The 26609-nt window shown below is 44.7% G+C and overlaps 1 protein-coding gene across 2 annotated transcripts in view; it reads left to right on the top strand.

Annotated features, from left to right (window-relative positions):
• Window positions 1-26609, top strand: part of ALK (ALK receptor tyrosine kinase) — a 547569-nt gene that overhangs the window by 453856 nt on the left and 67104 nt on the right. For both annotated transcript variants that reach the window (XM_075127046.1, XM_075127045.1), the window contains exons 10-11: window positions 10733-10827; window positions 11951-12094. In XM_075127046.1, coding sequence (XP_074983147.1) covers window positions 10733-10827; window positions 11951-12094 — 239 coding nt within the window. The remainder of the gene's footprint in view (window positions 1-10732; window positions 10828-11950; window positions 12095-26609) is intronic.

Here is a 26609-nt window from a genome sequence, read left to right as displayed (position 1 = left end):
CACACATTTTCCTGATAGAAATACATATAGGGTGGGTAGCCCAGATATTTCCTGTAGGACTGAGTGAAAAGAGTTCAGTTCTTCTTCGAGTGATTGCATATGCCCGTTACACTGTAGGTGTGTGCATGTCCCGGGCACTGGTGCCAGAGATATTTTTCCTAGTGATACCTGAAGGGGCAGCCCGAACTATTGTCAAACTCCTCATGCTCTGAAGTGAGTATATAAAGATCAGAGCCTTCCCACCCACACCTTTAGTTCCTTTGTACCATCCAAGGTCGGAGCAATTGTGTTCTCTTTGAACAAAAGCTTTTCAACTCCGTCAGTGACCCTTGTTTGCACTGTCTCAAATGCTTGGGTGAGGGTCATGTTAGAGATAGGGCACTCTATTTGTTTTGGTTTTGAGACCAAGAGAAAGAAGCTGAGGGAGGAATGTGTCTATTACATCCTGATGGAGACCACTCTTAGATGGGCATCAGACCCCACTTGGTCATTCAAGGGAAGTTCTTAAATGACTCCTTCTCAAAGTGTTCGCCCAGCTTTGCCTGCAGGAGGGAGCTGCAGTAGAGCCCCTTCACCGGGACAGTCTTCTTCAAGGCCCAAGACTTCAGAGCTGTCCCAGCTTCGGAAACACAAGGAGACGTCGGCCTCAGCTTTTTTGAAGTCCAGAGATCAGACTCCTCTGCAGAATGTCATGCCGATACTCACAGTGTGCCTTTTGTCTTGCCACTTCCTGGTACCAGTGCATACAGAGAGATCTGAACCGTCAACTGCAGTGCCCTTCTTGGGACTGTCAAGACCTCTTTGGCGGCAATGGAGTAATCATTCCTGATCACTGTGGGTCAGCACCCTGTGTTTGTATGACTACGCCAGAGGCTTATGCCATGGCCAGGGATTTGTTATGCCTGTCAGTACCACCATCCCCATTCCTTCAGAGTGAAGTCCCTCTTCCAACACCAGCACAGCTGCCAAGACCATTGGCACCTGAATGCTTTGTTGTGGGGCCACCAGCTTCAGGCTTGGTACCAGCTCCTTTCACCTCTTGTGGTCCGGTACCAGCTCCCACACAGCGTATGTTACCAGCAGCCAGGAAGCCAGATCCAGATCTTGGTCACCTAGGACCCCTTTTAGTACTGTGCCACCATGGGTCTTGGAATACTCAGAGTGTCCATTGGACCCCAAGGTAGGCTCTCAGGTATCTCAATGCTGAGAGTCCAGAACTTCCTCCTGATCCCATTCTCGTAAGCCCTGGTATGGGTTTCAGAAGATTTCAGCCACGGGTTGTGATGCTAGGGCCAGATATGCCTGGGGCCTGATACCGCACCAGCCCCCTCAGTGGCCCTATTGTAGATCTGGATGCTGGAGGTGTCATACATCACCCATACAGACAGTACTGAGGAGTGAAAGTCTGTACAGAACAGCCTTTGGACTCTCAAGCTCAGGACTTACTTCAACCTACTTTGGAGCTGCAGCCTGCCACGGTAGCACAGGAACAGCCTCAGGAGCTCTTTCTTTTGTCTTCCCTTCAGATATCCTCCTCATTGCCTGATGAGGCTCTGGTACTAGATGACTTCAAGGTATATCAGGGGCTCCTCAGGAGAATGGCAGCTTATCTGGGTATTCTAGTGGAGGCGAATACCCACAAACTGATCAACATTTTCCACCCCACTTCAGAAGGAAAGATAGTCCTTACCTATCAATGAGGCTATTATGCAGCCAGCCAGAACACTCTGGCAAACCCCATCCTCCATTCCCCATGTGGCCAAACAAATGAAACATAAATACCAAGTTCCATCTCAGGGATTTGAATAGTTTTATTACATCTAGAGTTCTGTGTTTTCAGTTTTTATTTGTAAAATAATAATAATCCAGGAATTTTTCAGTGTTTATTTTCCAAATTAAAACCAGGATGAAATCAGGTTAAAAATAAAAATATTGGGAAAAATTAGGGTGAAAAAAGAACCAAAAAAACTTTTATAATATACAATATAATTGAAACTTTTTTTATGTACAAAAGTATTTTTTTTGTCTCTCAGAGGTAGTCATTTTTCCAGAAATCCACATGAATTTCTTCACAGTATCCTCACTCATGTTGAGCCTCTTGCTGTCTTGGAGGTAGTCCAAGTTGGAAATTATGCGCTCTGCATCTATAGATCCAGGGGGTTCACTCAAAGCTCACCATGCCACTTTGCTGAAGTTGGGAAGTGTGTCTTGATGGCTGTTCCAAAAAGCCAGCACATCCAGTTTCATATTGTCAGTGTTAGGCATGTTCATGTAAGTAGTAAATGTGCCTTTCAGATTTGAAATTTCATCTTTAGTGGCAAATGGTTGAAATCCTCTGGCATAACAGTCATAGTCTATTGCAAAATTCACTTTGAGAAAGGGGTGCAACACCTGGATGACATTCCAAAAATAATCTTTGGCACCAAACACTTCAGGGTTCAGACTGTGGGTCACAGTCATCTCCCATTGCTTGTTGAGCATTGGGTTGAAGGTTTTGAATGCTTTTTTGGTTTTCTTGTGTTCTGGGGTCAGAAGGATTGCCAGAAACAGCTGGGTTTTCTCGCCATATATTTCTCCTGCAGCTTTTGTGCTCAATTCAGCTGAGATTCTGATTGTCAGGATCCGGTAAATATCTGTATTGGAAACCTGTTGGCAGTGGTCAGAGAAAACTATGTTTTCTGTGCAACACACAGTTATTCCAAATTTTCAACAATGAACATTAGCTTGGTGCACAGAAGCTGGCAGTCATTTTGGTTATTTGCCAGTCTCTTCAGAATTTCTGCTTTAGAACCAATAAACTCAGGATGATTTATGAGATGCATTAGCACTGTCCACGTGTTATTTACATGACAGGTAGCGAAGTACAAGCTCATGCACCGTTGTGGCACAACAGGGGTAGGTAATTGGCAGTCGGCTCTGTGCTTGTCTCACACTGTGTAAAACAAAGCCTTCAACTTGTCTGAGTGCTTGAAAATGGCTCTGAATCCAGTTAGTCAAGATTTCACATCTTTCATTTCTTCCGTAGCAGTAGCTGCTGACTGCTCAACGTTAATCAGATGAGCTGGACAGGTAATATGTGGCAGCTCCAATTTCTGATTGAGTTTAATCTCCCTTGCAAATTTAGCCATGTAGGAAGCAGAATCTGTGTTAGTTGTGGCCACGTTTTCCCAAGTTAGCTGGTACATCTCAAACATATCAGTTATTACATTGATGAAACAGGTATCAACAGAGGAAATGAATGTCACATCAGCACAAAACAATGCAGGGTTTATTCTCTTTTAAATCAAAAAGCAAAAGGAAAAAAAAAAGGCCAAGAATTGGCAGTCCAAAGCTTCAAGAGACTCGTCAAAAATCTGAGTAGACACCATATTTCCATCAAATTGTTCCATCAGTTTAGATATTAAAGCATCATTTTCTTTCAGATACTTACGAGTGAGGTTGTCTGCATTAGCACGGGTTTTTGTTGCTGGACAGTATTGTCGCACAAAGTTACCAGTAGGCCCCTCAGCTATTAACAGTGGTTGTCCAGTGAAACAAAGAGTACGTGCAAATTCATTGACACAGTTGTGCTGTGTCCTCTCTTTCCTTAAAGCCCTGGTGAAAGCTCCTGATATTGATTGTTTATCCCGAAGCTCACTCGCTTCTTTAAGCTTCCTGTGTTGCTTGCGTTCAACATGCTCCTTTAGTCTGTCAACGTGAGCACTGACCTCAATGCTACCGTACTTGCAGCGCAAGGCATCCTCTTCACTCTCGGCTTTACTTTTCTTGAAAATTTCTAAGCACTGATTTTCCTGATCGTATTCAGGCACAGATTTGCGGTTTTGCCCCATGTTTACCTTTTCTATCTGTAACCCCCAAGGAGCTTAGCTAGTTTCCTGGGACTCTGTGTGGTGGCAGTTCAGGGAAAGGCACACTGTCCCAGGTAGGTAGGGGAAGCCAAGGGCAAATCCCGAGTCTGCTAAGCAACCAAGAGGGAGAGAGGAGAGGCACCATATAGAACAACAGGGGCCCCTGTTGATTGGGGAAGGATTGCAGGTATGCGTGCTTGGGGGAGGGGGTAGAGTCAAATGATTGACAAGGGAAAGCCTGAGAAGAAGAGCTAATCATAGAATCATAGAATCTCAGGGTTGGAAGGGACCTCAGGAGGTCATCTAGTCCAACCCCCTGCTCAAAGCAGGACCAATCCCCAACTAAATCATCCCAGCCAGGGCTTTGTCAAGCCTGACCTTAAAAATATCTAAGGAAGGAGATTCCACCAGCTCCCTAGGTAACGCATTCCAGTGTTTTACCACCCTCCTAGTGAAAAAGTTTTTCCTAATATCCAACCTAAACCTCCCCCACTGCAACTTGAGACCATTACTCCTTGTTCTGTCATCAGCTACCACTGAGAACAGTCTAGAGCCATCCTCTTTGGAACCCCCTTTCAGGTAGTTGAAAGCAGCTATCAAATCCCCCCTCATTCTTCTCTTCCGCAGACTGGACTCTTTCCAATTTTTCCACATCCTCCTTGTAGTGTGGGGCCCAAAACTGGACACAGTACTCCAGATGAGGCCTCACCAAAGTCGAATAGAGGGGAACGATCACGCCGCTCCATCTGCTGGCAATGCCCCTACATATACATCCCAAAATGGCATTGGCCTTCTTGACAACAAGGGTACACTGCTGACTCATATCCAGCTTCTCGTCCACCGTAACTCCTAGGTCCTTTTCTGCAGAACTGCTGCCGAGCCATTCGGTCCCTAGTCTGTAGCGGTGCATGGGATTCTTCCGTCCTAAGTGCAGGATTCTGCATTTGTCCTTGTTGAACCTCATCAGATTTCTTTTGGCCCAATCCTCTAAATTGTCTAGGGCCCTCTGTATCCTATCCCTACCCTCCAGCGTATCTACCACTCCTCCCAGTTTAGTGTCATCTGCAAACTTGCTGAGGGTGCAATCCACACCATCCTCCAGATCATTTATGAAGATATTGAACAAAACTGGCCCGAGGACCAACCCTTGGGGCACTCCACTTGATACCGGCTGCCAACTAGACATGGAGCCATTGATCACTACCCGTTGAGCCCAACAATCTAGCCAACTTTCTATCCACCTTATAGTCCATTCATCCAGCCCATACTTCTTTAACTTGCTGGCAAGAATACTGTGGGAGACCATGTCAAAAGCTTTGCTAAAATCAAGGAACAACACGTCCACCGCTTTCCCCTCATCTACAGAGCCAGTTATCTCAACATAGAAGGCAATTAGATTAGTCAGGCATGACTTGCCCTTGGTGAATCCATGCTGACTATTCCTGATCACTTTCCTCTCCTCTAAGTGCTTCAGAATTGATTCCTTGAGGACCTGCTCCATGATTTTTCCAGGGACTGAGGTGAGGCTGACTGGCCTGTAGTTCCCAGGATCCTCCTTCTTCCCTTTTTTAAAGATGGGCACTACATTAGCCTTTTTCCAGTCGTCCGGGACTTCCCCCAATCTCCATGAGTTTTCAAAGATAATGGCCAATGGCTCTGCAATCACATCCGCCAACTCCTTTAGCACTCTCGGGTGCAGCGCATCCGGCCCCATGGACTTGTGCTCGTCCAGCTTTTCTATATAGTCCCGAACCACTTCTTTCTCCACAAAGGGCTGGTCACCTCCTTCCCATGCTGTGCTGCCCAGTGCAGTAGTCTGGGAGCTGACCTTGTTCATGAAGACAGGCAAAAAAAGCATTGAGTACATTAGCTTTTTCCACATCCTCTGTCACTAGGTTGCCTCTCTCATTCAGTAAGGGGCCCACACTTTCCTTGACTTTCTTCCTGTTGCTAACATACCTGAAGAAACCATTCTTGTTACGCTTAACATCTCTTGCTAGCTGCAACACCAGGTGTGATTTGGTCTTCCTGATTTCACTCCTGAATCCCCGAGCAATATTTTTATACTCTTCCCTGGTCATTTGTCCAATCTTCCACTTCTTGTAAGATTCTTTTTTGTGTTCAAGATCAGCAAGGATTTCACTGTTAAGCCAAGCTGGTCACCTGCCATATTTACTATTCTTTCTACACATCGGGATGGTTTGTCCCTGTAACCTCAATAAGGATTCTTTAAAATACAGCCAGCTCTCCTGGACTCCTTTCCCCCTCATGTTATTCTCCCAGGGGATCCTGCCCATCAGTTCCCTGAGGGAGTCGAAGTCTGCTTTTCTGAAGTCCAGGGTCCGTATCCTGCTGCTCTCCTTTTTTCCCTGTGTCAGGATCCTGAACTCGACCACTAGTCTGACCACTAGGGAGTGCGCGACCCTCCCCTGGGAACCCTGCAGTGGGGAGAAGCCATTTTGGGGTAGTCTGGAGCCAGCCACAGAGAGGGCAGAACTAGCTGTGTGGGGATACAGAAGAACCCAGGCCTGTCCATCCAAACCTGTAAGGAGACTGGCACTAAAGGAGGTAACTAGGTGGATATGGGGCATTAGAATTATTTCTCTGGGGAGGATTGTTTCAATTCAGTGCCGCACTAAATGGACTCAAGAGAAATAGGTGGGCAGCATCTCCTTGTGAGCAAATCATAGCACAATATTCATGTTGTTTGATTTGCCGACCTCTCCTGTGTGGGTGTTCTGCGTTTTACACTGTGGAACTGCTTCAATCCTAGCACTGCAGGAAACAACAGTCGCGTAAAGCACTAGTGTTTAACAAAAATAAGTACCCACAAAAATACCAAGTGGATTGATAAACGGGTGTAAATCAGTAAAAACCAAACTCCTTTTAATAAAGAAATTGGTAATTTATCAGTGGAAATTGGTAAAAACTGAAAATACGGAAAACTATTTCCGTCTACCCCTGACTCTTTGGTAGTGGCCGTGGTGAATGAAGAGAGCCAGCAGGGCTGGGCTAAGGCTAACTCAGAGACAAAGGTGCCCAAAAGCTTGACTGTTTTGGTAGAAAGACTTTTATTCTTCAGCAAATGTACAACTTCACATTGCAATTACCATCCATTGTCAAGGTAGGACTTCTGTAGCTAGGTGGCAATATCTCAGTTTGTGAGCAAGCTACCAGAAGGTTCCAGAGAACAAGGTTACTCACTCATCACAGAGAGCTGCCTCATTTCTCAATCAGCTTTGCAGGCTTCTTTGGGTGCAGCAGATTCTGCAGCCAAGGCAACAGTAATGGTGGTGAGTATGCTCCATTCCTCCTGATTGTAGTCCTCGCAGATTCCTGTGGCTGTGCAACAGACAGCTAAGGACTTCCCCCTTTGAGAGATGTGCAGTGTTCTTATCTAAAACTGAGGATGATTTGTACATGATAAAGGACTTGTCTATGTGATGCAGCAAAGTGCTCTAGAGAGGTGTGATTTACAAAATGCTCTAACCCGTTGTGCTTTAGTTGTCCCCATGTAGACCCTGCTGGTGGGCTCATTAATGCAGACTAGATACCTTTTAGAGCACAACACATTAAAGTGCTTTCCAAATCACACCCCTTTAGAACATTTTACCATGCCATTTAGATCAGCTCTAAGTGACTTTCCCAAGGACACATAGTGAGTCAATGCTGCAGCCTGTAATATAACCCAAGTCTCCAGCCACTCAGTCCTGTGCCCTAAATGCTATATGTGTTGTGCCAAGTATTGAGTGAGGGGAATGTGAGCCATTTGGGATGCCTAGTGTCACTGTGTTCATTTTTACACCAGTACCTGGAATACTTTGATTATTTTATTCAAAGCATGTTGGGGTTTCAGCTTTGGAACAAACAGAAAGATATGGATGGATGGGCAGAGAGAGGCCTGTGTGTGTGTGTGTGTGTCTATGTGTGTGTGCTTGCATCACTGTGGACTGCAAAAGCAAAACATGTTGGGCAAGGCTTTCCCTTGATTTACCCCCGTGCCCGTATTAATTAGGGCTTCAGGAGATTGACTAAAAACCTCCAGAGCTTCTGGCAGTACCAGGTTGTTGCAGCACAGAAGATGGGGAGGGAAAGGAATATGCTTCTGTGATTTCTCTCAGGAGTTATTTAGGTCGAGCGGTTGCTTCCTAGGTGATAAAGGTAGTTCAGTTCAGAAAACATGTTTGTGTTTTGACATCTGATTGAGTTCCCTCTGATTGTTAGCAATGTTTTTCCTTCAGAATATATGCCATTCCCAGCGTCAATCAGCCTCTTCTAAACAGCTGCTGCTTCTGGTTTTTCAGAACATTTTAAAAATAAGTCTATTTTTGATACATTCTCTGTATAGCTCATATCGCCCCCTTCATGCTGAGGGGAGAAACTTCAGCATTACAGTTTTTGCATTTGCAGAAATAAAGAGTAAAGGAATAAATAGACTCTTCTCTGATCAGGGCATTTGCCTGGAGATAAGGGGGCTGATATTTCTACTCTGTTTCACTCCCTTTGTGTCACTCGGGTGGTGCAAAGAGACCACCGGCAACTTTGCTGCTTGTGGATTCCTGGCTGTGCCAGATCCTTTGCCTCTGTCCCCAGGGTCCCTAGCACAGGAAGGATGACAGCGGTGGGGACTGGAAGTAGGTGGAGTGGGCTTCACCCCAGCTTGGCAAATAGTCTCTTTGAGTATGTCTACACTGCAATTAAAAACCCGCAGCTGGCCCATGTCAGATGACTCATGCTCGCAGGGCTTGAGTTAAGGGGCTGTTTAATTACAGTGTCGAAGTTTGGGCTCAGGCTGGAGCCTGCGCTCTAGTGCCCTGCAAGGTGGGAGGGTCCTAGAGCTCTGACTGCAGCCCAAGCCCAAACATCTACACTGTGGTTACACAGCCCCTTGGGCTGAGCCCCATGAGCCAGAGTCAATTGGCTCTGGCCAGCTATGGGGTTTTAATTGCAATGTACATATACCCTCGGAGACCATAGACAAGTGGCACAAGGTAGACCAGCCCTATGACTGTTCTACCCTGGGCTAGGGATAAGGCAGAGAATCAGGAAGTGGCAGAGAATTTGGCTCAAGAGCTTTCCTGTTTTTCAGATTTCATATTCTCTTGCTACTCGGTCTTCACCTGAAGGTATCATTTTTTGTGGCCTTGATACAACCTTTGAGACCAACATCTTGTCCCAGTGTCATGGTTGGTTACCGTTAGAAATTATTCTTGTGTCCTAAGGAAAGGCTTATGACTCCAGGTGGCAGATAAGCAGCAGGAACAGATGAAATTGCACAGCTTAGATTCTAAGAGTCCGTTTAAGCCCATGAGTACCCTATATTATTACACTGGCTATATATTATAGAACTGGAAATATTTATTGTAAATTAATATTTTTGCTATATCAGTTGGCTTGAAAAATAATTGAAAATGAATTTGCCATGATATTTCTTCCTATCTCCCCTCTGAAGGCCAGCTGGGAGCATGAAAGGATTTAATGCAAATGTATGCTCAGTCTCTTTTGCACTAAAATAAACAGTTCTACGGTTCCTATAGTCTGCAAGTGGCAAATTCTTCTGTCATTTGTCTTGCAAGATCTGAGTTAGAGATTCTGAATTTCCTTTTGTGATGAATCAGTGGTAAATGTATATTCCAGTGTAGAGGACAGCCCAAGTCTTGACGCCCAGTGGCTAACTCATGTTTAAGCCCCGGCATGTTCCTCAAAGTAGACCTCCTCCTGCCTGTCATACCTATGGGGCCCAAAGCAGAAGGCTTTCTCAGAAGTCCCCTACTGGATGGGGCCTCTCACAAAACATGGTCAGAGGGAGTGGTGGTGGGGGTTCTCCTTTTATACCCGTTAGCGCTGTGGTTAGAGCACTCACCCAGGTTTAGAAATGATGATTTTTTTTTCAGTGAATAGTTAAGTTGCTGAAAAATGCATTTCTTAGGGAACCAAAACTCCTTGTGAATTTGGGTCAGATATAACAAATATGGATTGGGCCAGAGAGAGAATGGAAGTCACTGTACATAAGCCCAGCAGTTAGGGCACACCCCTCGGAGGTGGGAGACCTGGGTTTAAATCCCTCATCTGGCAGAGGAGGGGTTTGGATCACATCCTCCTTGGTTTCTTTGAACGAAAGGCCTGACCTGGCTTAGGCACCTATCTCCAGGAAAGGGTTCACAGCTGTGAATCCCGAATAGAGGGATAAGCCTCCCTCTGGCCTGAAGTTAGACATCTAACTGCCTTTGAAGGGTGGGATTTATACCACACTCCTCTCCTCAGCATTACCTATTTACTAGCGTGGGCAGCTCCCCACATGGCATGCTGGCTTTTGTGAATCCCCTTCTTGGGCACCTAACTCTCCACATGTATTGAATAGGGAGCCTAACTTAGGGCTGTGAATCCCAGTAGGCAGCAGGGCCCCTAAACATTAGGCAGTTCATTGCTGAGCCTAAGTCATCATGGTGGATCCAGCCCAAAGTGCCTAAGTCACTTTTGAAAAGGGAACCTATGCTCTGAAGTCACTCCAGTGCTTTTGAAAATTTTACACTGCGAATCAAGAGAACTGGGTTCTGTTCATGGTTCTTCCCCAACTTGCTGTCTGAGCTTGGACAAGACACTTATTCTCCTTGTGCCTCAGTTTTGCCTTCTGCAACAAAAGTATAAGCATACTCCCCTTTGTATCTATCTAGGTATTTCTACAGTCGCCATCAGCATAGTACCCAATTGACCTTTGCAAGGCAGGGTTCAGTATTCTTTCTCCATTACTATAAGATTGCATGATCCTATGTCAAAGGAGAAGTTTTCTCTTTTCTAAAACTTATCCTTTTATTTTTGGATAACTCTGGAATCGCATCTCCTTAACTTAACTAGATCCCTTTTCTTTACCCCCATCTGTACAGGTTTTGGCTTCAGATCATCACTTCATGGGAAGAAGAATCCGATGCCATTATTGCTTTTGACAATGTGTCTCTTAGCCTGGACTGTTATCTAACAAGTAAGTGTGCCTCTTGTTAGCCTTTATTTGTGATCGGGTGAAGGGGTACAGTTGTTTTCTAAATCTTTCCAGAAATATCAGGGTAAATCCCTGAAATTGTACCTGTGTGCAGATGAAGGAGACTCTTTCACTACGTTTTATCAGTTTTCTTGAGCGTTGACTTTGCATTTGAATTGATAATGAGACATACGGTGGAGAAGTGTCCATTACAAATCCAGATGGTGGCATCATCTGTCTACACAATATGGCTCAAATGCCAATTTCTGGTTGCAAAACATTCCTCCTTAGCTGGTTTGTTATCTGTGACAATAAACTGACTAAATGAATAGAAATTGGATGCTGCCTGGGAAAAGAGGTAAACCTAGGTATTCTGTGATTGACCCTAATTTCGTAAGACCATCAAGTGAAGTGTTCTTATTGGAATAGGGCAGTTTCATTTGACTCACACAAAGATAGGTCTGAATCAAAACCCAGGATCTAAGCTGTCCTCCAAACTTCAAAGAAAGTTTGGATCTAGACCCAAACTTCATGGCTGGCCCAATATCTATAGCTTGCCCAGCCAAAACACCAGGTTACAGAATCACCCCATGCTCTGGGTAAGTTCAGATTTGGATTCAGCATTTATGACTGGCCCATCTCTAGCCTCATATGTGGCTAATTATTTAATATGAAAGTGTGTTAAATTATCCCAGTATCTTCCTGCAATCTAGAACAGGAACTGATGTGACGATGAGATTGCCAGACTTTAAATAGCAAATATATATTGTTACCTATCTACCATTTTAGCACCTAAATCTTGGTAAGACCCACTCTGTTAGACTGTGTCCCTTTCAGTTCTCTATTTCAGCTTATTAGCTTCATTTGCTTTGCTTTTTTGTTCAGCATGCTTTCCTCCCACTTCCTTTTCTCCTTCGTTTGTTTCAACTCCCACAGCAGCAATAAAATGCCCTTCTGCCCTCCCTTTAATATTGTTTTGCCCTGTGGCTGGCAGACTCTTGACCCAGGCAGAGTGGCCACCAGCTGTATCTTACCTCCATTTGCTGAGATATGGAGTGCAGTCATAAACCAGAGTGTGGCTTTTTTGTGCAGTCATAAACCAGACTGTGGCTTTTTTGTGTTCTAGTCGATGGAGAGAAGACATCTCGAGATGCGGCTCCAGACTCGAGCAATCTATTCACCAAAGGAGACAGCCAGAAAAGGATCAGATTGGAACAAAAGATTCTGGAGAGCCTCCAACTCAGCACTGTTCCCATCTCTGGTCCTGCAGGTAGGGAATTTCTCTGGCTGACAATCATTCCAGGGCACTCAGCTTTCACAGTAGTGCAGATTTCAGCTAAATGTCAGCAAGTTAAAGAAGTACAGGCTGGATGAATGCACTATAAGGTGGGTAGAAAGTTGGCTAGATTGTCGGGCTCAATGGGTAGTGATCAATGGCTCCATGTCTAGTTGGCAGCCGGTGTCAAGTGGAGTGCCCCAGAGGTCGGTCCTGGGGCCAGTTTTGTTCAATATCTTCATAAATGATCTGGAGGATGGTGTGGATTGCACTCTCAGCAAATTTGCGGATGATACTAAACTGGGAGGAGTGGTTGATGGACAGGGATAGGATACAGAGGGACCTAGACAAATTGGAGGATTGGGCCAAAAGAAATCTGATGAGGTTCAATAAGGATAAGTGCAGGGTCCTGCACTTAGGACAGAAGAACCCAATGCACAGCTACAGACTAGGGACCGAATGGCTAGGCAGCAGTTCTGCGGAAAAGGACCTAGGGGTGACAGTGGACGAGAAGCTGGATATGAGTCAGCAGTGTGCCCTTGTTGCCAAGAAGGCTAATGGTATTTTGGGATGTATAAGTAGGGGCATAGCGAGCAGATCGAGGGACGTGATCATTCCCCTCTATGCGACATTGGTGAGGCCTCATCTGGAGTACTGTGTCCAGTTTTGGGCCCCGCACTACAAGAAGGATGTGGATAAATTGGAGAGAGTCCAGCGAAGGGCAACAAAAATGATTAGGGGTCTGGAACACATGACTTATGAGGAGAGGCTGAGGGAACTGGGATTGTTTAGGCTGCAGAAGAGAAGAATGAGAGGGGATTTGATAGCTGCTTTCAACTACCTGAGAGGTGGTTCCAGAGAGGATGGTTCTAGACTATTCTCAGTGGTAGAAGAGGACAGGACAAGGAGTAATGGTCTCAAGTTGCAGTGGGGGAGGTTTAGGTTGGATATTAGGAAAAACTTCTTCACTAGGAGGGTGGTGAAACACTGGAATGCATTACCTAGGGAGGTGGTAGAATCTGCTTCCTTAAAGTTTTTAAGGTCAGGCTTGACAAAGCCCTGGCTGGGATGATTTAATTGGGGATTGGTCCTGCTTTAAGCAGGGCGTTGGACTAGATGACCTCCTGAGGTCCCTTCCAACCCTGAGATTCTATGATTCTATGATTCTATACACAATGGAATCCAGTATAGTTTATTATCAAAGAAAACAATAAAGCCTTTTATAAGCCCCTGGCAAATCGAACAGATCAGAGGAAATCAAGCATCATTAGGTTGTTAATTATAATTAATTTGGTTTGTGAGCTGCAAAAGAAAGGAACATGGGTGGGGGGAGGTTCTTCTCAAACTCGAATAATGGTCACTTTGAAACTGTACATTTGTCTGGACTCTTGATCGTTTGGGGAAAAAAGCCATACTCAAAGCAAAATATACAGCGAAGTCCACATCACTAGTCCAATCCATCCTGGTCTAGTCACACACCTCGCTAGTTAATGTATCTGCATCAGCTCGTTTCACTTCCCCTCTTTTTGGCACTAGATTAAAATAAAAGTGAGAGATTTTTTAAAGACATCATCTCAGGCTAGTTTTAAGATGCAGCAGTTCTCATGGTTGGTTAGGTATGTTGGGTCCAAATTCTTCTCATCTACTTGGCTATGTTGTGTGGGGGAGAAAAATGTACAATGAATGGGAAACGTATCTTACTCATGAGACACTGTAACTGAAATTGCACAGGCAACCTTAATTCTGGCATTTCCTAACTTCTGAGTTCTTGATTTTGCAACCAGAACAATATTCTTTTATGGTAATTTTTTTTTCGACGTAATTTGCTAGTTTTTTTAAAAAAACAAACTGGAAGAAAATTAATTCCTTTATGTGGCATCACCTTGACATGCACGTGGACCCTCAGTAGGTCTGGAACCTTTAAGTCCACCACACTGACCTCTGTCATTTGAGCTAACCAAGTACTGATACCAGCACCAGAGAGGGATGAGATGCACTTTGCCAGTGGGGTTCCCCGATATTTGCTGATAGCAGAGGCATGGTGAGTCTCAGGAATCTCTGGCTCAATTTTAGATTCTGGAAGGGAGTGTAGTCTCCTGCTAATTTCTCTTGCCTTGTCCCCTCCAACCTGTCCCTGTCCCGTCTCTTCTCTGCCCCTGTCCCTTGGTCCCAGTCCCATTTTCATTACATACCCAGTCCCAGTCTCCACTCCTCAGGCTTCTTCTCCCAGACTCCTTGCCCAGCAAGTCCTAGTCTCCTTCTCCAGGCTCACTGAGGCCCCGTCTCTCCCTCCTACTCTTAGTCTCTCCCATTCCCCAAACCCAGTCCCAGTCTCCTGGTCCCTCCCATCTCTCCATTCAAACACCATCTGTCCTTCCCACCCCCTTCCCGGCTCCATGTTCCAATCTCTTTGCCCAGTTCTCCCTCCACACCCCAGCTGCTTGTGAGATCTATCTCCCTTCCCCCCACTCCTGTTCCCCCCAAGACCTGTTCCTAGTGCCAGTTTCCTTACTCAGCCAGACCTAGTCTTTCCCTTTCTCCACAGTTCCTTGTCCAATCTCAGTGTCCCCCCCACCACACCCCACCAACTTACTTCTATTCCCCCACATTTCCATCACTGACTTCCAATCCCAGTCTCCACTCCTCCCAGTTCCCATTCCCAGTCTCTTTATAACCCAGCCTGTTATAGTCACAGTTTCTCTCCTCCTCTATCTCCATTCTCAGTCTCAGCAGACTCCTTTTCCCCTCTCACCATCTTTTGTCCCCTCTGCATTCAAATCAGACAGATCCCTGCTCTTCCTGAGCACTGGCAGAGGGGTCATGGAGATCCCAGGAGAGACAAGCTCTCAGGGATTCATTTGAGTTTCTATAGTCCATTGCATGGGCAGCTGACTTCCCTGACTATCAGAGTTATTAACAAGTTATTTATCTGCCAACTTGAAATGCCATCCTTTCTGCTGCCAGATACCCTTCCCCATGCAGGTTGGGGAACACAGGGCCCTAGCTGGTACACGATTCATAAACCCTGTTAACAAGCCCTGGGATTTGTTCACACCTCCTCCTTCCCAGCAGGCAGCTCATGTACGCTAGAGTAGTATCAACAGAAGGAATGTGTTGCTATTCTCTATAGCAAGCACTGTACAGCAGCAGAATGCAAGAACAAAGGCTGAGAGTTAAGGAATTGGACTAGGACTCAAGATCTAAGTTCAGTTTCTGGGGCTGGCACAGACTTCCTGTGTGATCTTGGGCAAGTCACTAAGGGGAACATTTTCAGCAGCTCCTAAGCAATTTAGGAGCCTAAGCTGCATTTCCAAAGTGACTTAATCACTTATTAAACGAAGTCTTATGGAAATCAATGGCACTTAGGAGCCTAAAATGAACTTTTGAAAAGGTGACTTAGATTCTTAATCCACTTAGGTGCTTTGAAAATTTTACCTTTAATTTCTCTGTGCCTCAGTTTCCCATGTATAAGTGGGGATAATTCTACTATCCTACAGCACAGAGGTGTTGTGAGAATAACTTACTAATGTTTGTGAGGTGTTCAGATTCTATGCTGATAGAAACCATATAAGAATCAACAGGGTTGACTGTCCATAGGAATATCAGTGCTTGCATGGTAATATAGCTGGCACATGGTGCTGCATTTTGTCCCCAGGTACCCAGTGCTTTAGGTAAGACTGAAACTATTCGATGTTATGGTACAGAAGAATTTCAAGTATTATAATCACTTTGTTCTTTCCTCTCACTTCCCTTTGTAATGAGCCACATCAAGATCTCATCTGTAAAGCCCAAGTACCCTACTGTTAAAAACTCATTCCATTCTGAATGGAGCCATTTCAGCCACCGTATCGCCACTCTCTTACCAATCTCCCTTTTGGGGAGAGTCAAGCTTGCCCTCAAAGAGCTGCTTCATAAAGAACCAATTCCACAAATACAACAATAAGGCCTGTTGTTCTTTTTATTAGCAATGGATGAACCTCAGAACGTTTGGCGCTCGGGTTCAGTTAGGTAAGTGTCCAAAATTTGCATCCAGAGTTAATCTGAGCCTCTTGAGTCTGGAAAATAGAGCTGGGAATCTCATGACAACAGGCTTCCCTATAAAAATTCCATTACTTCCAGCTTCTTTCTGGGCTGAAGATACTGTGAGAATAGGACCTTCTTACTCTTCAACTTCTTGATCCATCTGATATCTTGAAATTCAGAGAGGTACCTGGAAACTCAAAATAATGGGAGAAAGCCTGGGGGAGGGTGGGGGAAGGGTACCCATGCTGCTTTGAACCTCAGAAAAGGTTTGTTTTGAGTCTTGGCTGCAGGTTCAGGTCACTTATGTTATCCAAGCCAGTTTGCCTGTCCCTACTTTTTACCAACATTGCTATTCCTGGCCCTTTTTACAATGGCTTCTGGCACCTGGACCTTGAATAGCTCCTATGTGCAGAGAGGTGGCAATCTTCACCTCTTTGCACCTGTGGGAACAGCTATCCCAGAGCTGGAATTCATACCCAGGAGAGGGTAGACAGTGGTACTACCCCCTTCTTCTATAAGGGCTCCTCCAGGAAAGAACAGAAATAACTTCTTGAAGGAACTTCACAGGAACCATTTTTACACAGATGCACTAAGTCAGTACATCTCCCAGGTGCCCCAACATCAGCCACTTTGAGCTTCTTGTGTTACAGAGCCTCTGCTCTGGGTGAACTTTCCAGTGTCTGTGTCCCATTGTTCAATAAGAGAAGCAGGTCCCTGACCTCTACATTTTACCTGGCTTTTATCTCTTGCTTCCTGCATCCCAGTAATACATTTAAGAAACGTCAGGTTGAGCCTGTCAGGGGCCATTAGTTTGATGACTGCATGTTTACAGTTGTGCAAGTGAACCCACAGCATCAGCACCACCGTGACGTCCCTAAGAGTGCATTGATCAAGATGAGCCCAGCCAAAAGTAGTTAAAGCTAATGTGATCTTTGGCTTGTATGGTGGATCACAGACTGTAATATTTCCTTTTTAACCAGTCAGATTAAAACAAAGAACTATGTTTCTGTAGCTAGAGAGACAATAAAACTACAGTCTCAACTCCCTGAACTGACCCAGCTCATATAGCAGGAAGCTCAGTGTAAGAGGTGCTGCTACTCAGTTACATGAATATAAATCCGGAGTAACTCCATTGACTTCACCAACGCTATTCTGGATTACACCTGGGTAACTCAGAGCGGCCTCTAGCCCACACTCTTTGCTGATTCTGATCTTGTTCAGGAAAACCTGTTCCAGCAGAATTAGTGAATGTTCATCACCACAAACCATCCCTATCCATTCTCAGACCAGTACACAGCAAAAGACCTTCTCAATTCCTACTCCTGTTCAGCATGGCTGGAGCCTCTCCATGCCTTAGACCCTGTGGGTTGGCAAGGGTGTGATGGTAGTAGCACAGAATTACTATAAATGATATTGAAGCACCCAGTCATTGTCTATGACAGCAATATCATGTGAACACACTGACTAAGTGCATTGCATCCTACCCTAGCATCTGGTTCACATAAATGATGAGAACCCAGTACTGCTACCAGCTAGTGCAGTTACTCCTCTTCCTCAAGTGTTGAAGGGCTGTGTTTTGGTGCTGAAAGTCCCAGAGTTCTGTGATGGCTGATGATCCTGGGGGAGGCAGGTTTATGACACAAAGTTCATAGAGAACTTGTCAGAGTTGTTGCTTCATCTCCCTCAGGTACTTCTGAGGTGGTTATTAGATGAATGCTGATTGTCTGCTCAGAGCTCTATATAACGGAGACATAATCCCTATCACTAAGATCACATAGTCTACACAGGCAAACAGTCCAGTCCAGACACAAAGCACCAGATAAGGTTGGTTGATCACACAGCAGTGTAGATCCTTTTATTTTTAATTTAAGAAGTGGCCACTGTTTGTGTGGCAGATTCTTGTTGAAAGGCTTTGTGGCAGAAGCTTTTTTGAGAAGGAATTCTCAGGAGGAGAGGGTGGTGCCAAGAGCAAGCTTGACTACATGAGAAGGTTGCACTGATTTAACTAAAAGTGTCATTTTAAACAAATTTAATTCAACTTGTGTCAGTGTGGACACTTATTTTTGTTTAAAACAGATTTATTCTGGATTGCTTTAAAATCAGTTAGGTACCAGTTTAAGCAAAATTGAAATATATCACTCTTAAACTGTAATCGGTGTCCAGCTAAAAGCCAATTTAAATTAAACCATTGCAACTTTATTGTGTAGACAAGGCCAGATTGTGGGAATTTCAGGCATAGGAGGAGACAAAAAGTTGAAAGTGGCAGAAGGTTGCAAAAGGCCAGTGATGAATTATTAGCACAGTAAACAAATGACCAGAAACAGGAAGAAAACAGAGATGGGCCTCTGGGTAGGCAAAAAGAGACAGAAGGAAAAGGGCTTGATGGCAGTACTGACAGTGGTTAGGTTTTCATCACGAGATTTCTGGTGCTCCTGGACAGGTTGCAAATACCATACAAATAGCCTCTCTTCCAATATTTCAGCCTCTCTTTTGGTCCCAATCACAGTTCAGAAGTGCCATGGCACAAAGACACAAATAACAGATCACTGAACAACAAAAAAGTGAACTTTTTTTCAAGTCACACTACTTGTGTGTCCATCAGCAACTGCATGATCCAATTTTCGCCCCTGGCTAATGTCAATGGGTTGTATTGTGATTTGAGCTGGATTGTCTTTTTCCTTCAGCTTCAGTCTTTCCCATGACAGCTGATGTTTACAGGGATTTTGCAGTTTGCATCAGAGGAAAGTTCTGCATAGGATACTGCTCTGGTGTTTCTCGGAAGAACTCTGAGTCATATTAGTTAATCAGATGAAGGAGCTGAAAGGAGCAACGGAGCAAGTATTAAGCAGAAGAAAATTACATTTGTTGGCTCTTCACATGCAATTATACCAACTGCACCATTGGTATAATGCAATAAAGATGTCTGCAGAATTGCATTTCCATATTAAGCAGAAGTAAACTCAGTGAACAAGCAGCCTCCCCCCGCCCCGAAAATAGTAGCAAAGTAGTGATGGAAAGTGTGTTGAAAGTAATAGTGGGGGTGGTGGTCCGACCCTCTGTAGACACAAAACTTTTACACTATCTCGTCCTTCACATTTGCTTTCCCCCAGGGGTTAAACTGAGGAGAAACAGTAGAGGCACTGTACTCAGACAACACCCACAATGCCAGTTCAGCAGGATGCCTCTGCTGAAAAGATCAAAACATATCGCTGTGCAGTTAAATTGGAATTACTACTCTCCAGAGTTACCCACGCAGCTGAAATGAATTGGGCAGTTCACACTTTTTAGACCTATGACTTAACGCTGTCCACTCTGTTGATTTGAGAAGTATTTTCAGGTCTTCCTCTGCCTTGTTCTCCTTCCTCAGAGGACTGATAAACTGAAGAGGAGTGGTTGGTGAGGGTGGATGGATGGATGGATGGATGGATAGAGATTGATGCTATATAAATAGTTGAGAGAGAGTCTAAGAAGAGGGCTGTCTAGACTTTCCTGTACTGATACCAACATCACTCGCAAGATTTGCTTACTTCCCCGTAATGCAAAACACAGTATTCGCTTGTCTTTTTATGTCCCAATAATGTATCACTACTTAGGCTCTGTTGGCACTACAGAACTTATAGCGGCTCAGCTTTGGCTTTCGGCTGTAAGGTCTTCCCCGTAGCCGCTCTATGCTAACGGGAGAGAGCTCTCCTGCCAACATAATTAAACCACCCCCAATGAGCGGCGGTAACTGTGTCGGTGGGACAGCTTCTCCTGCTGACATAGTGCTGTCCACGCCGGCACTCTTGTCAGCGAAACTTATGTTGGTCAGAGGGGTGGTTTTTTCACACCCCGATCAACAAAAGTCTTACCGACAAACGTGCTAGTAGACAGACATACTTAATGATACAGGAACCTAAAAATGTGAGCAAAGCCAACACTGCTCTTTAACACCATTTTTTCACGTCTTGCCGCCAATGTTAACTGTGTCACTCTTAATGCTAGAAAAGGTAATGGCCGCAGGTCTCACATTACCAGTCACCAAGTCACTATTAAACCACTTAATGTAAAGCAAAATTGAAAAGCTTCCTCTTTTCACAGTATTAAATATGTTTCTTATGAATTGATGCAGTATATTTTATCTGGATGCTTTCAGTGCAGAATGACCACTGGAATTAATGGGAGTGAGTAGCAAAAATCTCTCATGCACTGAGGTGAGGATGTATCGCTCCATGTTTTATGGTATGTCACTGGCTGCAAAATGTTAGTTAAGATTGAGATAGGCAATCCAGCTCCGCTGTAAGTCCCTCCTTCAGTTGCTTGGTGAAATATCAGAGGGGATTTGTGAATGTTTTCACAAATACTTGGGGCATTTGTTGAGCAACAGCTGTTTCAGAGGAAGATGCAAGAAGATCTCTGAAAGACAATTACAAAATTACCTGTCCACAGGTGAAATTCTTTTCTAGTCCTTCTCAGTTAGGGTATATCTACACTGCATTTAAAAACCCACGGCTGGCCCATACCAGCTGATGCAGGGTAGGGGGCTGTTTAATTGCAGTGTAGACGTTCAGGCTGGTGCTGGAGCCTGGGCTCAAGGACCCTGCAAGGTGGGAGGATCTGAGTGTCTACACTGCAATTAAACAACCGTGGAGCCGCACAAGCCCGTCAGCTGGCACTGGCCAGCCGCAAATGTCTCATTGCAATGTAGACGTGCCCTGAAGCATGAGAGCTTATACTCCTTATATGTGTTTATTCTATCTAACATTAAGTGTGGATGGTCTCTTGGCCTTGATATGTTGTAACAGTGAGTTCCATGGACTGCTTATGCACTGTGTGAAAAGAATTGAAATCTTTCAGTAATGCATTACACCTGAATTCTGAAATACAGATAATGTAAGCGGGGGAATAGTCCTGCTATTGTGGGGAACTTTCCTGGCTTCTGCACTACCTCAGTGAAGTAGGCTAGCGAAAGGATCTGAGTCCTCGCTCCCACTTCCTTTACCCAGAGGCCTCCCTGCCCTTGAGGACTCCCCTTCCGCTCTCCTGTCTGGCAAAGTCCTCGTAACCCCAACAAGGCTGGGCCCAGGATTCCTGGGGGGCTCGACCCCCAACCCTGCTGTGGTCACCTAGGACAGGGGCTAGGGTGTCCCCACTCTGGGATACTCTCTCTGCACTAGGCACTTCTCTGACCCACTGATCATTACATACAATTTAAAGCAAATGTAAGTTATTTAATCAACAATTAATTTTAAAAAGAGTAAGAAAAAATGGGGAAGATTAAAGGAAACACATCACCCTGCTCTGTGGCAGGGAACATCACAAACAGTGTCTCTGGCATGTCCGGGCAGTTCACAGTCTGCTCCTTGTAAGTCCCAGGCCTCCTTCTCAGGCCCTGGCTGTGCTGCAGGGATGCTGTGGGTTGGACACTTGCTCTGGTGGTGGCCACACGCTCTCAGGCTCTAAGTGGTAGGACCCTTCTTCCCAGTGTCGCCCCCGCCCTGTCGGGGTTACGATACAAGCCTAGCCTGCAGACCCTCTTGGCTGAGGCATTTCCCTGTGCTGGGCCCGCTGCCCAGGGTCTCCCTCACTCTCCCCAGCTGCTCACCACACCCAGCTCCGGACTGCTCCAGCCCCAGCTCTACCACTCCGCCTCAGCGCTGCTGCTGCTCTGCCTCCAGCTCCCTGGGCTGTTTCTTTGGCCCCTCTGCCTCTGGTTGCTACAGCTCTGCTCCCAGGGCAAGTCAGCTCTGCAGGCTGCTTCTGTGACTCTGCTCCCAGTACTGACCTGCTTCCTGGGCTGCTTTTCTGGCCCCTCTGGCTCTGGTTGCTGCTCTCTCTGGACTGTGCCTCTGGTTTTGGGGCTGCAGCTCTGCTCCCAGGACAGGGTCTGCTCTCTCTGGGCTGCTTTTCTGGTCCCTCTGGATCTGGCACAGCTCTGCTCCCCAGCTTAGCTGGGGTACCTGCTTTCTCATTAGCTCGGCCCTGGTCTGTCTGACCCAGGCAAATCCAGCTCACACGGAGGATGGGACCTTCCTGGCCTCCTGACTCCCTGATTAGCTTGCCCGCCCTGTCATTCAGGCTGACCTGGAGCATTGGCCTCTTCCCATTGTTCCTGGGGACTATCAGTCTCAGGATCCTGATTTCCCACAGACCCTTCCCCTTTTAGTACTGGGAGCTAGCCAACCAAAACACCCCACTGAATGTTAGTAAGGGGGCAACAGTCCCCTTACAATAAGGATATGGAGCATGTGGGAACAGTGAGTTTGTGATCATCTCAAGGCTGAATAAATCTATTTACCCTTAACTTTAGCTGGTTTGAGCCAACAGATGCCAGTTAATGTATTTATGCCTTTGAGGAATGGCTAAGATGCTTATTGCCATTTTTGTTACACTTGTTTGGCATATTTGTGAGCAGTGAAATTGCTTTCCACTCCAGCAGAGCAAATATGCCTTGTTCTTTCTTCCTCTGAGTCCCGTTCTTTGATAAAGTTACTCTTTAGAATGCCTGTGTCTGTGCTACCTTGAGCTGTGATTGTGCCCGACCTACAAATTCTGAACATTGAAAATCCCATCACATTTTCTGCCAGCGTCAGGGGTGCTACCCTCCACAGCCTGGCTGAATTCCAGTTTGGTTAATTACAGTACATTACCTATTAGAGTTGTGTGGGAACCAGAATTTCCCTCCTGTGGAAAATTTTGCATTCCCCTACTTGCTCCCCCAAAAAAGTTTTAAATTTGGACAAATCAGATATGTGAAATTGTCCATGGGAAGGACATTTTCAAAAAAAAAAATCCATTTCCAAAGAACCAAACAGGAATTTTTCAAAACTTTCCGGTCCTAGCTCCCCAGCAGCTCACCAAGTGGGCTCTTGAGGAGCCTGGAAACCCAGGGACCCTAGGTCCACAGTAGCCCATCAGGCAGGTTCCTGGAGAGGTCGGGGAGCTGTCAGGAAACTAGGCAGGCCTGCCAGGTTTCCATTGAAAGTTTCAAGTCCTACGGAATATGGGGATTCTGTCAAACCAGCGTTTTCTGTCCAAAACCTGTTCAGTTGGAAAATTTTCTACCAGCTCTAGTACCTAGACATTCCCTGCGCAGTTTCAATTTATTTTCAATATTCTTCTTCACTTCTTGTACTAAACAGTTGCATGGATTTGCTGTGAGCCTTTAACCAGCTGCAGTGTTTCATTTCTGGAATGGCTGCATTTCATTGGTTCATGTTTGATTTCTGTGCATATAACATATAATAACTGGTACAATATTCGGGGGTCCTGGTGGATGAAAAGCACTATAGACTTGGAATATATCATTATTGTTAGGGATGTTGCTGACTCAAACACCAATGGAAACATAAGTGAGCACTCGGGAATTGTTAGAGACAGAAAATGGGATTATAAATGCTATATTTGTTGCCATGTAAAATTAAAAATATTGAAACAAATATACCTATGGATGTTGAAATGTTTTCCTCACCTTGTGAGCGCACTTTCTGCACATGTATGCACATATGCACATACAGGTCCGCATTTAGGGGCAGGTGACCCAGGCAACTGATTTTTGTTGTTAGTGACAAAAGGGAAAATAGAATGTTTGAAGTAACATATTTCAGGGTTAGGGGATTCATTTTTCATTAACTTCCTAAAATGTTCTGGACCTTTGTAGAATCTCTTGGAACCTTCCATACTTTCTGAGAACTGTATTTTCCTTGAATCTCCTAGAACTTTGTCAGCCATGCCCACACACGTATATAAGGGGCGCGGCTTCACCAGTCAGTCAGTGAGATATAAAAACCAAGTGAGAGCCCAGCTGGGATATTGTGAACCTTGTTTTATTGTGTAATTGTGAAAGTGTACTTGTGTTTTAATACTTGAAGAGTGTAAGTTGCGACTAATAAAGGACATATTTAATGAAATACCAGAGATCTATCGAACGCAACAATATAAAAGAAATACTGTTACTTTTCTTATCATGCTTAACATGTAATGTATGATGACTTTCTAAGGCTACGGAACATAGACTTTTGCTCTCCCTAATGCTGTCTGTTTCTCCCAGAGAAAATAAAAGATGCCCGTGAAGAAGCCTTCAGGAGCTCAGTATAGGAAGCAAAAATCTCAATTGTAATCTACTTTGCAGCAAGGGGCAAAACTGATGGGAAAGTATCTGAAACAGAACAACGTAGACCGGGCTTTAGGCAGTAGCGATCATCCCAGTGCAGAAGAAATTGAGGAGCGAAGCGTAAATGATGGAAGTCCTATTACTAAGGAATTAGCAGATTTACTGGACGATAAGGAATGGGAATGAGAGGAAAGTGATGGAGAATCATCCAGTTCTCCTGGCAGCATAAAGAAGAGTGATGATAAAGAAGAATGTGGCTCACAGGAAAAGGAGAGTAATGACAAAGAAAAACCTGGTTTACATGAAAAGGAGAGAAACGATAAGAATCAGCCTTGCATGATGACAGAAACAGCAATGAGAAAAATTGCACACCACAAATTGATATATCAGATCCTGCTTTATGGCCAGCAATCCTAAACTCTGCCAGTATTGATTGTACAGTTTTGAACAGGCCAGGCAAAACTGAGAATATGATGTTTCCAGTAAATGAGCGGAATTGACACTTCTCAAAGTCACACTGCAAAAGAGTGCTCAAAAATGGTGAGAAACTGAATCAGCATTGGCTAGTTTACTCAAAATCAACTGACAAAGTGTTCAGTTTTTTGTTGCTAAGTATTTGACAAGAATACCAAATCGTTGCTTGCATTTTCTGGGTACAATTACTGGCATAACTTAACTGGTGTTCTGAAGCAACATGAAAAGTCACCTGGCCATTTTATGGCCTACTCCAAATGGATGGAGGTCGAGTCCAGGCTCAAGCTGAATAAATACATAGAAGCAGAAAGCCAGAGCATTGTTAATGTAGAAACCCAGCACTGGAGGAATGTGCTTGAATGTCTGATCTCAATTTTCCTCTTTCTCGCAAAGAATAATTTGGTTTTCCGGGCTCGTTGGATAAGTTGTTCACTGAACATAATGGTAATTTCCTTGGGAGATATGATGAAGTCACACGTGAGCACCTACGTCAAGCAGTTCATAAGGAAGCTATGGACCATTCCTGGAGCAAAGCAATTCAAAACAAATTGATTGATCTTATGGCAAGGAAGGTGCTTGATAACATATTGATATGGCTTGGCAAAGCAAAGGACTATGCTGTAATAATGGACTGAAATCCCGACATGAGTCACAGTGAAAAGATGTCATTTACAATAAGATTTATTGATGACGAGGATGACTGTATCCAAGTACAGGAACATTTTATCTGTTTCCAGTCTGTGGACAACTCTACTGGAAAAGGCCTAACAGAACTGTTTATGAATGTTTCGAATGAGAGTAAAATAAAGCTTCAGGATGGCCGCAACCAAGGCTACGACAATGGTGCAAACATGAAAGGAAGAAACTGTGGCATCCCGGCAAAGATTCTGATGCTGAATCCATGAGTTTTCTTCATGCCATGTGGCTGCCATTCCCTCAGCCTAGTTATGTCAGATGCAGAGTTGTCATCTTTAGATTCAGTACCTCTCTTCGGAGTACTGCAAAGGACATACGTCATATTTTCAGCATCAGCTATCAGGTGGAAGATCCTCATGGACAATGTTATAAATCTGACTGTGAAGCCGCTAAGCGACACTCGCTGGCAGAGCCACATTGACAGAGTAAGGCCAGGGAGGTACCAAGTGACTGAGGTTCACGACGCCCTGAGGGAACTGGAGCAATTGAATAAAGCTGAGACTGGAATCTGACACGAGGTGCAAAGCCTGACAAACTAGATCACTGACTTGAGTTGGCAAGGTCAAAGGCAGGAAAAGCAACCTTTTGAACTAAAGGACTAGGTTTAACATTCTAAGGCTGTCACCTACAGTAACACTCACTATTTAATACTGGTCCACCCAGTGTTGGTGCACAGTTCAATTTCTTGATGTTAGTATATTTCAGTTATTCTTAAAATTTAAAAAGTTTCTATCAGCTTAGAGGAAATGAATGTTTTTATTTGCTTATATATGGCATGAACAAATACAGATTTACAGATCCTAGCTTGCAAATTTATTGTCTTGTATTAATTATTGTCTTATATGTCTTTTATAAATCATGCATGCAAATCGTACGTCAAAGTTGTGAAATGGGCTACAAATGCAATAAAAAATAAGGTATTCAAAGATTTAACAAATATAGGGGGCCGCGGAAGACATACCTTGCCTGGAACGCCATTTGGTCTAGGGACTGCCCTGCACACACATGTGCATCTACTTGGGAGCATTAGCCCTGGTATATGCAAGTCATAGACTGTCACCCCTCCATTTGCAGGTGACAGAAGCTTCATACCCAAGGCCCATTTGGATAAATAGTTCTTGGCCTGTGAAAATTCTATTGCCTGCACATGCTAGGATTAGAATGGTTCAACTGTGTATGCAGGCTTTAGCGCAGAGGTGGGCAAACTACGGCCCACGGGCCTCA

The sequence above is a fragment of the Caretta caretta genome, chromosome 3 (assembly GCF_965140235.1).
Source record: "Caretta caretta isolate rCarCar2 chromosome 3, rCarCar1.hap1, whole genome shotgun sequence".
In the NCBI taxonomy this organism is placed as follows: domain Eukaryota; kingdom Metazoa; phylum Chordata; order Testudines; family Cheloniidae; genus Caretta; species Caretta caretta.
The sequence above is the reverse complement of the archived record's forward strand: the minus strand, read 5'-3'. Positions and strand labels throughout refer to the sequence as shown.